At 33.6% G+C, this 12,893-nt stretch overlaps 1 protein-coding gene and 1 long non-coding RNA gene across 2 annotated transcripts; one reads left to right on the forward strand and one right to left on the reverse strand.

Annotated features, from left to right (window-relative positions):
- Window positions 1-1,562: 1,562 nt before the first annotated feature.
- LOC131951800 (schistosomin) lies at window positions 1,563-5,553 on the reverse strand. Its single transcript, XM_059314200.1, has 5 exons — window positions 5,521-5,553; window positions 2,950-3,083; window positions 2,322-2,472; window positions 2,074-2,184; window positions 1,563-1,718 (listed from the first exon to the last, which is right to left on the reverse strand). The coding sequence occupies exons 1-4, from the start codon at window positions 5,526-5,528 to the stop codon at window positions 2,082-2,084; spliced, it is 396 nt and encodes a 131-aa protein (XP_059170183.1). The 5' UTR covers window positions 5,529-5,553; the 3' UTR covers window positions 1,563-1,718; window positions 2,074-2,081.
- Window positions 5,554-6,284: 731 nt separating this feature from the next.
- Window positions 6,285-11,426, forward strand: LOC131951809 (uncharacterized). The gene is made up of 5 exons (XR_009388445.1): window positions 6,285-6,427; window positions 6,519-6,598; window positions 8,471-8,551; window positions 9,860-9,894; window positions 11,388-11,426. It is a non-coding gene; the product is annotated as an uncharacterized LOC131951809 (long non-coding RNA).
- The last annotated feature ends 1,467 nt before the right edge of the window (window positions 11,427-12,893 follow it).

The following is a 12,893-nucleotide window of genomic DNA, read 5'->3' on the forward strand; positions in this document are numbered from 1 at the left end:
GTGAGTGATATTTATCTAGTGAACAGCTAATAAAAAAAAGTTTGATTTCAAATGTAAGAATGCTTTTTTTCTATCAAGAATCGTAATGAGTTAACTATTTTAGTTTTTAATAATAAATTGGTTGTTAAAAGTGATGACGTCAAAGATAGAATTTTAGAAGGTAAAGTTTTGAAAAACAGGCGAAAAAAAAACACCTTCGTAATGACAATGATGTGACATCGTTGATTGGATCTATGCAAAATGATCCCATTTTAAAGGATGTTACAAATTTCAGGACATTGACTCGAGAACTGAATTTTAACAAAAGCACTTTTGTAGTAACAATAATATTTGTTAACTTTTAAAAAGTGGAAGTAATTAGGATTCTTTTTCTACTTTAACTATTAAGTTCGCTTAGTACCTATATTCTTACTTAACACGCTAACAAAGTACAATATTTGATTCTTATCTGTAATTTCAATCATATTTTAAATCACAAAAGACGTTAAAATTTGATGTCTTTTTTTCACAGTTAATACCACACTCGAATACCACCCCCCCCCCCCCCCATGATGTGTAAAGTCTTTTTTCAAGGGTCCCTATTAGAGATTAATTTTCCAGAATCATTAATTTTTTTAATGTGCTACAAAAATTCCAACTTTTCCTCTAAAATTTGTTAGCACTTTTGATCATACGACAACACTATGAACCAAAAACATTATCTTTTTAGGTAATTTTGCATCGTTTTGAACCTACCATAGACAAAGGCGATACTAAACTCGTAAATATTTTTTCAGATCAGCGCAGGACATTGAAGTTACGAACAGCAAAGTTTTTAGCTGTATAATAAGGTTTTGATAAAGATAAAAATTACTCGTGTTGATTTTGCTGATCCCATGCAGGTAGACGAAAGCAATTTTTAATACAATATTTTTCTTCCTTATTAAGCTTGATATCAATCAATTAATTGATTAATTAACTACGGAGGCAGTATGAGTGATCATTTGATTGTATATGTGATTGTTTGATTAATCGCTATTGATTTTTGTTGTTGATCGATTGACGACTATCGTTCGATTGATAGTTTGATTGGTTAATTGATCGCGATCAATCAGTTAATTGATAAAGTAATCGATCGATTGAATGATTGATGATTGATTGACTGATTAATTGATTGATTAATTAATTGATTGATTGATTCTTGTATTTTTTGCTAACATTTTAATTTAAAATATCAAGGGCGCAATGAAGCCGTGACATTGCCTTACTTTTATTTACTTTTATACTACGTTTAATTCTCTGCAAATGTTATTTCTTTTAAATTTTTACTTTTTATTTTGTCAAATAAAATTTAAAATTAGATTAGAATTTTGAAATAAAATGTTTCATAAACAACCATTATTCCTTTAACAACATTTTTGTTTGTTGTAACATACCATTTAAAGTTTAAAAATAAGTGAATAAAAATTACTTTTTTTTACATTTCAAAAAATTTCTCCAAAAATAATATTAAAGCCTTTCTAATGTAATTGCGTACACGTAAAGCAGAAAAAAACAAAGAAAAATAATTAATTTTTCAAATATTTATTAAGATAATAAATTAAGCGATTGCTATAACATAAACAAAGAATATGATAAAAACATTGAACATTGGCTGAGTACGTTATGAAACTTGACAGTGATATTTCTGTATGGTGATGACGTTTGGAGATCTATCACATGTTGAACTCTACGATAAACTGCGGAGAAATTAAAGGGAACATCTGTTAGAGATGAACACGTACTTTAGTGTAGAACGTGAGAATTTGTTGGGCAAACATGGTAGAATAAACAAGTAAATAAACTTTTATTCACACATTATTGTAATATTGGTTTACATGAACAATGAACATTGTTAAAAAAATAATATTTTTAAAATGTGGCTAAGATTCGATTCACCTAATAAAAACTTATTGAAAGTTATTATGGTAGTTATTAATCAAGAAATAAACAATAGGATAAAAAAAAGTAAAAAGTTTTTAAAATATTTTATTTAAGCATGTAAAGAAAACAGCCGTTCGTTTAAAATTTGTCATAACTCGTTCTAAAACCTACCTGTGTGATTAGAAAACGGTAGGAACCTCGGAGATGTCATCTGTACATGGTGTACTCTGCCAACTTGGGCCACAGTCAACATCTGGTCTGGTGGAGGATTTCATGCCGTTTCTGGGGGATACAGTTAGGACATTGGTTAGGCTCTATACACAAAGTTATTTGATACGTTTATAGAGCAAGCGATAGTTGAAGATCACATACTGTTCATGAACAGTCTAACTAAGAAACAAAAACCCAGCTGAACCCACCTGCAAAATTCGAACTTCTTCCTGCATTTGCCGCAAATAGTTTTTGTCTCCTGGCCATTAGACAAACAAAATCTGGCTTGTTTAGCTGACTCGAAACATTGGAATGCGTCGCCTGACTTAGGGCACCAGTAGTTTTCTGTTGCCAGGACGGCTGGAAAATGTAAGATTAAGAGTTAAATTTTTTACCACATTATACGATGGACGGTTACATGACATTCATGATATCATACGTTAGACGGCTACATAATATGTCTATTGAAGAAACATGCCCAACCGTACTAGCCCAGTTATACAACAAAACAAAGTTATAATCCGTGTTTTGTTTATCTAAAGCCGATTTCCCGTGAAAGGGGATTATTAAATAGTCGCTGTTTAAGCCTGCACTTTATAACTTATTAGCTTTTTTCTGCATTACATCAAATAAAAACTATCCCGCTAAGGTTTTAAAAAATTGCAAGTCTAACACAAGAAAAGCTTTACGCAAATTTCGTCGGACAACTTAAGGCCACATCCGTTATCTTTATATTGCCTACTTTATTTATTAAATAATTATTTAGGTTTAATTTTTTTATAAGATTCCGTCTAAAATTACGATAAAAAATATCTAAAATCAAAAACAAAAACTTACCACAGGCAATAACAGAGAGCAGGAAGATTTCCTTGAACATCTTGAAATATCTGCTGATGTAGCTACAACACGGTTGTTTAGTTGGTGGGTCTGGTGAGTTGTGACTGGGAGTTGGCTCTTTATATAGCCAGAGTCTAGTATTTACCAATATAATTATAGTCATTATAATTAATTAGATATTATTAATTAATACAATGAATTTATGAGTTAATTAGCTTGCGATTAGCAGTGGTACACTCAGGAGTTGGTTAAAAAGAAAACAACAACATCCTGTTATTCAGAAGTTAGCGTGTTTAGGAGATGACAGTGTAATAAACCGGGAGTAACTTCCCCTTAACTTTCTCGATTATTCTTGTACGAGAAAAATGGCCCGTTGAGGAAGGATACACCGGGCGCTAGGTTGATAGTGCTGTCTCTTTTCTCTAAACAAAAACCACCCCCCCCCCCACACACACCACCCCCACCCCCACCCACACCCCCACCCACACCACCCCAACCCCCCACCCCCCCCACACACCACCCCCCCCCACACACCACCCCCCCCACCCCCACCCCTACACACACCACCCCACACACACACCACCCCCCACCCCCACCCCCCCCCCCCCCCCCCAAAAAAAACATGTCTACCGTCCCATTCAACGAAATATAATTATATACTTTTTCCAGTGTCCGCCCCCTCCCCGAAAATTCTACACCCGCCCCCGAAAATTTCAAGTACCCTCACCCCTCTCCGGGGAGGAAAAAGTCTAAATTAAAACCACCCCCCACTCACCCCCACCCCCCCACACACACACACACACCACCCCCCCCCCACCCCCCACCCCCCCCCCCCAAAAAAAGCATGTCTACCGTCCCATTCAACAAAATATAATTATATACTTTTTCCAGTGTCCGCCCCCTCCCCGAAAATTCTACCCCCGCCCCCGAAAATTTCAAGTACCCCCCACCCCTCTCCGGGGAGGAAAAAGTCTAAATTAAAACCACCCCCCCACTCAACCCCCCCCCCCCACCCCCACCCCCCTCAGACGTTCTTACGCGGGGGTGGGGCTTCGCCCCTACCCGAAGAATTGTATGCAAGAAACTCTTCACGCAAACCATTTAGATTAGACAACATTTCCTTTTTACTTTCTCGTATATACGAAGTATAGAGAAAGTCTTGTAATCGTGCAAAAAAAAAAAATCGAGATTTTTGCAAATCTCGACGTTTTACATCTCACTGATACGGAAAAACATAATTTTGCAATCTTGTCCGTATGTCTGTGTGTCTGTGTGTGTGTCTGTGTGTGTGTGTGTCCGTGTGTAAACACGATAACTTGAGTACCGTTACAGCTAGATTGATGAAATTTCATATACAAGTATTTTATCAAAATCGTAGATCCGTATCAACTTTTGAGCGATTTCGGATAACCGGAAGTGGTACTTTTTCTACTTTGAATTTTTCAAAAGCCTATAACTTGAGTACTATTTCAGATAGATAAATGAAATTTCACATGTAAGTAAAAGATCTAATTCTCTACCTTCTGTTAAATTTTGAGTAATTTCCGTCGACTGGAAGTAGTAATTTACGCTACTTCCGATTTCTCAAAAAACTAATGTAAATTTTTAAAGTACTAATAATATTGCGCACTATTATACGCGTTTTTATTCGGCGTTTGCTTGGTGCGCAATGTTTTTTTTTATGAGATTCTATTCTATTTTTAAAAGTTTAAGTATTTAAAATGGATTAAAAATCATAACTATATCCCCAGTTACCATCCCCTGTTGTTTTATATAAGAATATTCGAGAAAGTTTAGGGGAGATCACTACCGGTTTATTTTCAATGTTTCAATGACGTCATTACATTACTGTGTGCACTCTCTGGTTTGAGATTATGTTCTACTCGACGCTAAATGTGTCGACGTCATATTTCGTTTTTCGAATTACTGTGCAGGTTTTTAAATTCCTTGTGTTTTCTCTAGAGCGTTCTTGTCAGACAGATAGATAGATAGAGAGACAGCGAAACTATTAGTATAGATAACACAAGGGTAGATGGCACATTGCTATTTAGATATGATATTAATTCATTATTAATTACTTAAACTGTCTTAACTTAAACTATTAAAACATTTCATAAAATGTTTTTAGTGCCTTATTACATAAAAGCTTGTTATTAAAACGTTTTTTTTTATAAAATTATTTTTAGTACTTTACATGTTTTTATTTACATTAGAGTTACATGACTAAAAACCATTGTGTACCTATTGAACGTGATGACGCGCTTTTGTCATTACGACGCGTGTGGATAGAACTGCCTACTAATTCGGGCAAAATTTTAATTCATTCATAAAAAATTAATTAGGCATCCAATTAAGTAAAATTTAATGTCATGTTGCATTCTCTTCATGTCTTGACCTACGTACCAACTACGAACCGTATCTGTCAGGTAGAAGTGCCTGCAATTTCACTCGGCCGTTTCGATCTAGACAGACAGAGGAAGTGAATTAAATAAAAGCTTGAAAATTTTAAAGTTTTAAAAACAAGCTTTTATGTAATAATGCACTAAAAATGAGAAAATAAATTATACACACAGGAGCATCAACCGGCGCCTCGGCGGTCATATAACTCGCTCCGGGTTTCACAATGAGCAATATGTCGTCTATATTCGTTTTAACGAGCGCCATTCACTAGGGATAGGGGGAGGGGGGGGCTACTGAAATCGATTCTGTATACGAAACTACCTATTCAAATTACGTGTACCATTCGCAGATAGTTAACACTGCTACGGGAAATGCAGGCGTTTGACCTACCTATATTCTAACTTAAACACATGCCAATACATGTATTTTGTAATATATGAACACGGGTAGCATAGATGTAAACTCAATGTATGCTACCACCATCTACACTCATTGTATGCTACGGTCACGTACATTCAATTTATGCTACCATGACCTACACTCACGTTACGCGTACGTAATATATATTTCTTATACGCTACCTCCGCTACGTATCTGCTACCATCAAATTATTTCCCAATCTACACTATAACATAGACTTCTTTCATCCTATTATTACTAACACTCTAACTGTGAGTTTCGTCCCATTATAGTATTTAACATATACAACAAGCTTACGTGTTGTCTCTGTATCATAGGTAAGTGTACAGCACCATCAATACTTAAAGTCCAATATAAAACAGGTGTAAGTAAATTTAATCTAAACTGCTGGTACGTCATTATCACTTGTGACAGATTGCTAAAATTACCATCGTCAACATTCACAGTCAAGAACCATTTTCTGATTATCTTGAGCTTGATTTACAACAGAGGATTATACTGTACGTTTTGAATTCAACAAATTGAAATTGATCCCATCAACCAATGTGGGTTAATTTAAAATTACCTAAGGTATAATAAGTGGTCGTTGATCCAGCCATACTTCGTATAGCACATTGCAAGTAATCGACTTGAAGTAGACCTCTTCTCCATACGCCAAGTAAGCAATATAATTTTATTATGAACGTTTCTATTCGTCTTATTACAACGTACATAAATGAATTCTTTATTTTTTTCTAAATTGGTTACAGCCGATGCAAATGATAAAAATGAAAATAGCAGTTTTTCTTCTTATGATGAGTCTTGCCAATATTGTTGTATTATCAGACAGGTAGGTGATTTTATTTAAAAGATGAAAGCTACATGAAAGCTTTTAAAGACGTTGTCATGTTTGCAAGCTATCAGTGTTATTTTAAGCGTTTTAGTAGTTTTTACAAGCTTTTATTTAACTCACTTCCTCTGTCGTAAGTCGTCAGTCTGTCGTCAGTCTAGACGGAAACGCAGGAGTGAAAATTCGGACAGTTCTACTTGACCGACACGATTCACAGTTGGCACGTGGGTCAAGACATGAAGACAATGCAATCTGAAACTAAATTTGACTTAATTGGATGCCTAATTGATTTTTTATGAATTAATTAAAATTTGGACCGAATTAGTAGGCATGTCTAGCCAACCACACCACACGCGTCATCAATAGCTGCGCCATCACGACCACGTAATGGCTGCGTTCAAAAACCATTGCGCGCCTACTGAACGTGATATTCTACTGGCGCGCAATGGTTTTTAGTCATGTAACTCTATTGTAGATAAAACATGTAAAGTACTGAAAAAAAATTCATAAAAAACGTTTTAATAACAAGCTTTTATGTAATGATGCACTAAAAAGTAGAAAATAAATTATAGACTACTATTTAAATAACTATAAAGAAAAGCGTGGGTGTCTTCCTTAACATTAGTAAAGGTATCCAATAGATACTAAAGTGACCCACGCTTTTCTTTATAGTTATTTAAATAGTAGTCTATAATTTATTTTCTACTTTTTAGTGCATCATTACATAAAAGCTTGTTATTAAAACGTTTTTTATGAATTTTTTTACGAGCTTTTATTTAACTCACTTCCTCTGTCTGTCGTCAGTCTAGACGGAAACGCAGGAGTGAAAATTCGGACAGTTCTACTTGACCGACACGATTCACAGTTGGCACGTGGGTCACGACATGAAGACAATGCAATCTGAAACTAAATTTGACTTAATTGGATGCCTAATTGATTTTTTATGAATTAATTAAAATTTGGACCGAATTAGTAGGCATGTCTAGCCAACCACACCACACGCGTCATCAATAGCTGCGCCATCACGACCACGTAATGGCTGCGTTCAAAAACCATTGCGCGCCTACTGAACGTGATATGCAGTAGGCGCGCAATGGTTTTTAGTCATGTAACTCTATTGTAGATAAAACATGTAAAGTACTGAAAAAAAAATTCATAAAAAACGTTTTAATAACAAGCTTTTATGTAATGATGCACTAAAATTAGAAAATAAATTATAGACTACTATTTAAATAACTATAAAGAAAAGCGTGGGTGTCTTCCTTAACATTAGTAAAGGTATCCAATAGATACTAAAGTGACCCACGCTTTTCTTTATAGTTATTTAAATAGTAGTCTATAATTTATTTTCTAATTTTAGTGCATCATTACATAAAAGCTTGTTATTAAAACGTTTTTTATGAATTTGTTTTAAAAAGTATATTAGCATTAAGTTTTCTCAAACAAAATGTATATAAACTTGACGTCATTCGGTTTGAGAAAGTCTTAAATGTCATTCAATTTTTTTTTTTTGGCAAAGTTTTGAATAAAAATGACGATTAAGAGAGGTTATCAAATGATCGATAATGGTGTTTCTAAACAACCAATAAAAGTTTGTCTTGATAAAATGAAACAAATTAGGCTTAATGAAATTAAATTAAAATGTATCTCTAAACGCAAAACAAATATCTTCTTTTGAAGCTTTTATAATATGGGTCTCTTCTCAAATATTAGTAATGGTATCCAATAAGTACTAAAGTACTAAAGTGCCCCACGCTTTTCTTTATAGTAATTTAAATAGTAGTCTATAATTTATTTTCTACTTTTTAGTGCATTATTACATAAAAGCTTGTTATTAAAACGTTTTTTATGAATTTTTTTTTCTACAAACAGTAACTGTACAAAGATTGGTACTTGTGACCCTAATACTGGTAAATACTGTTGTCCTGACTTCCATTGTGAGCGACGTAAAGGGTAAAACACTTTAATTTTGTATCCATTAAGAAATAAATATTGATTCCATTCTAAACATTAAACATGAACTTTAATAAATTTTAATGATGGGGCAGGTGAAGAAGAGTTCACATGTTTCAGGTGACATCGTTATATGAGTCGATAGTGAGGTGTGCACTATGCTAAACTGACTTTATTTTCCCTAATGTGAAATACCTCAAAGACGTCCTACGGACTTGAACTCATATTCGAATTCTGGATCTTCGGGTTAGCATTCCAAAGCCCGTCTCTTCGGCCATACTGCCCCATATAATTTAGATTAACTAATTACACGAGAGATGAAGTTGGGAACTATTTATAAAGTGACAAATAAAATGCTCATTTTATAAATAATTTTATTTAGAGTAAAAAACAAAACGCTAAAATCAGTAATATCAACTCTCATGATTTGAGAATTATTCTCGCAAATGTCGTTTTAATGATGATCATTACACGAAGTTGGCATTAGCCTATTAAATGTCAATTTTATATACGTCCAAAAGCATATCATAATGAAGTGAAAATGTAAAGGGTTACGGCATGAGAGAAGAAGTAATAAAGATACAATGACAAACAGCTACATATATATATATATATATAATTATATATATATATATATATATATATATATATATATATATATATATATATATATATATATATATATATATATATATATATATATGTATATATATATATATATATATATATATATATATATATATATAATATAATATATATATATATATATAATTATTTACTTTGGGACGATGCGGGACACCGCCACTACCACGTAAGCTCGCCTAGCAGCCCCTACCTTCCACTCTAGTCATATCGCTACCACCCACCCTCCCCCCAAGAGGATGGTGTGCTGTGGTTCACGCTAAATGTTTACAAGCTTAGAGCCAGGTCGAATTAGTAACGGCTATTAGGAAAAGATAATGTTTTTTTTAAAACGATGTAAAACTTAGTGGAGGTAGCTAAGAGGAGGCTGCTTTCATGGGGGAGGGGGGCGGGATAATGATGAGGGGAAGGGAGGATGGGGGTTATCGTCCCTTTCTGGCTACTGATAGTGTTTTAAAGCAAATATTTTCAGTCGCAGCGTTGGTAGTGTCGAATCACAAATTATGAGTTACTGGAAAGAAGAAATAAAACAATTATATAGCGGCGAATGCTACGCCGCGGGTTGGCTCGTAGGTAATAAAACGACTAAACAGTAACAATAAAAACATAGTTAATTTTCATATCATAGCAATTATTATAGTTTCATTTGATTTCTTCTTTATTTAGATTTCCAGATGAAGGAGATTGTCACTTAAAATTCCGTATGTCATAGCATTTTTTTTATATTTGTGACGGTTGAAACATGAATGTTTCAATCTAAAAATAACCGATTACAATTTCTTACTTTGTTCGACAAAGTATTAGTCTTTTACTTAGGTATCTTGTATTATATATATATATATATATATATATATATATATATATATATATATATATATATATATATATATATATATATATATATATATATTTATTTATTTATTTATTTATTTATTTATAAAATTCTCTACGTGGGGACCATGCGGGTCAACAACATCACGTACGCATGCCGACCAGCCCCCCCCCCCCCTCGCTCTCTCGGCATGCGGAATAGACTATATTGCTATCACCCCCACCCCCACTAGTCTGGTGAGCTGTGGTTCACGTTAAATGTTTACAATCGTAGAGCCCGGTCGAAATAGTGACGGTTATTAGGGGCAGATAACGTGGATTTTAAAGGATTTGAATTTAAGGGGAGGTAACAAGTTCTGCTTGATCTATTCATTGTCGTCTGTGAACTGTCGTTACGGGCGGTTGCTTCACGGGGGCGGGGGAGGGAGAGAGGATGAGGATAATCGTCCTTTACAAGTTACTGGTAGTGTTTCAAATCAAAATATTTTCATTCGCAACATTAGTAGTGTCCACAAATTATTAAGTACTGAAAAGTAGAAAATAAAACAACTAAATAGCGGCGTATGCTACGCCAAGGGTCGGCTCGTCATCTATATTTGTCAATACGTTTTTTTTGTGTACATGAGTGTATTTTCTTTTATTTCCCTCTAAAATGTTACTAGATGCTAAAATAATTAATCGTTTTTATTATTAGACTGTCTTCGAGTTTATACTTTATGTTAATGACTAAGGCAGATAATGTTATTTCTATAGAAAAGAAAAATTACATCAAACTAAATTAAAAACAACAAACAGAAGAAAACAGATATATGTATATACACGTTGTTGTGAACACACTGATACTCCGTTACGAGTAATCAAGTGCGGCACACAACATATAAGACAAACCACCACAGACGGCTTACAAAAACACGGGGCTAAATAAAACAAGCGCCGTTAACATTAAAAAAAAAGACTAATACTATTTATACTATCTACGCAAGCACAGTCTATTCTAAATACTAACAAACTAGTACAAGAAAGTAAGATATAGTGGCTATAGAACAACTGTATTAAACTTAACTAACGCTATAGCCGTAACTAACTGAACTGAGGCAAGCAATTCATGTACTAACACCGTACACACGTACATAAACGGGTACAAACCGAAATATGATTAAGTGACTGACACAGCTGACCGCACGAGGATTGAACAGGGAGGAACGGGACATAGTACACAGCACAAACAACATTCACTCCCATTCATCCCCATTCCCATGTTCACTATTCACGTAAATAGCTATGGATAAGTAATTAGCTTTAAATTTAGATGAACTTCTTATAAAATGATATAAAATGAGACCACTGAATTTTTTTTTTACAGTGTAAAGCTGAACAATGAAATAAAATTGGTTTGCAAGAACATATGGTTTTCTTTCCTTTGTACTATTTTTACTTTATTCTTAATTTTATAAAAGCGAGTTAGTTCACAATTTTCATAACTAAGTTTACAAGTAGGCTCATGTTTTAGAAATAGGACCAAGGTTCACACGACTGTTGTGTTAACAATAGCTGTGCAAATATGAAATGATTAAAGCAGCCTGTTAACTACTTAACAAATAAAAAACATCGGTTGTGTAAGATTTTAAAATTGCATCAAAGTTCAAGGAAGTAAAACTTTATTTCCCAATTAAATACTTTTATATGAAATATAAAACTTTAATTTTTCTTATTCTAAATATTCCAAAGTGCTGTTAAATCTATTTTGCAAGCTGGATACAAACCACAAAAAAAAAATTAAATCTACTTAACATGTTTCGGGGTGTATAATAAATGGTTATTAGTGTATAAACTAAATCAATACTTATCAACCATCACATCTGGTATTAACATCCAATGTTAGTAAAGTCTACACGGAGCAAATGACGTAGGCCTACTTATTAACACATGTGTCGTCTACAGTCCGATGTAAAGTCTAATGAACTCGTTAAAGCCTATGGATTATAAACGTGGCCATTGATTGACTAGCGTGCAGGGGATGAGGGGGATGGAAATTGGTACATTCTTCCATATGAGAGAAATCTTTATGAAACGTAGAAACGGTGTTTAATAGTAGTAGAATTTACGGTTCTTAACAGTTTCCAATGCTAAACGTATATGCGCGTCTTTTTTTTTCTTTACAATTAAAGGTCTTCAGCCTTTAGATTACTTATATCAAGTGTGGCACATGAAAGTAAGTAATACACAATAAAAAACTACTTCGGTTGTCATAGAACCCCGAAAAAACGTCCGCCATTTAAAAGTTTTCAGCACTACTAAAACACTACGGCTTCTTTTATGTATGCTCTTATAGCAATCAAATTAGGCTGCTCATGTTTCAGTATATATTTAAACTTTTGTTCCGACATTTTTTTTATGAAGTTACTGTTCAGAAAAATTGCACTCTTTTTAGTATACGAAAGTTTTTAAATTTGTATATTTTTTATCATAATGTTTTTTCTGTAAAAGCAATTACAATTATCTCGTGATTTGTTTTATTATTACACGAAAAACAAATAATAAAAATACGGTGGGATCATTAGTAAAATAAATGTAGTAAGCTTTTGAGTGCTATAACTGCTAAATGAGAAAAACAGTAATCGGTAGCAAAAACCTGGTCAAGAAAATACCGTTTTTTGAGTAATTTGTAAATCTCACTGTAAGCTTTGGTTGTTTCTCAAATGAAGGAAAATACAAAAAACAAATACATGAACATCCAGTTTTCCAATAATGCCAAATACAACATGGTGATGGATATTGAACTTTTGTAGAGATCGTGTAAGATTTGGGTAAAGTGATTCTACGATTTTGATAAAATACTTATATATGAAATTTCATCAACCTAGCTGTA

The sequence above is a fragment of the Physella acuta genome, unplaced genomic scaffold (genome assembly GCF_028476545.2).
Source record: "Physella acuta isolate Inbredline_101_S28 unplaced genomic scaffold, ASM2847654v3 ptg000829l, whole genome shotgun sequence".
Taxonomy (NCBI): Eukaryota; Metazoa; Mollusca; class Gastropoda; family Physidae; genus Physella; species Physella acuta.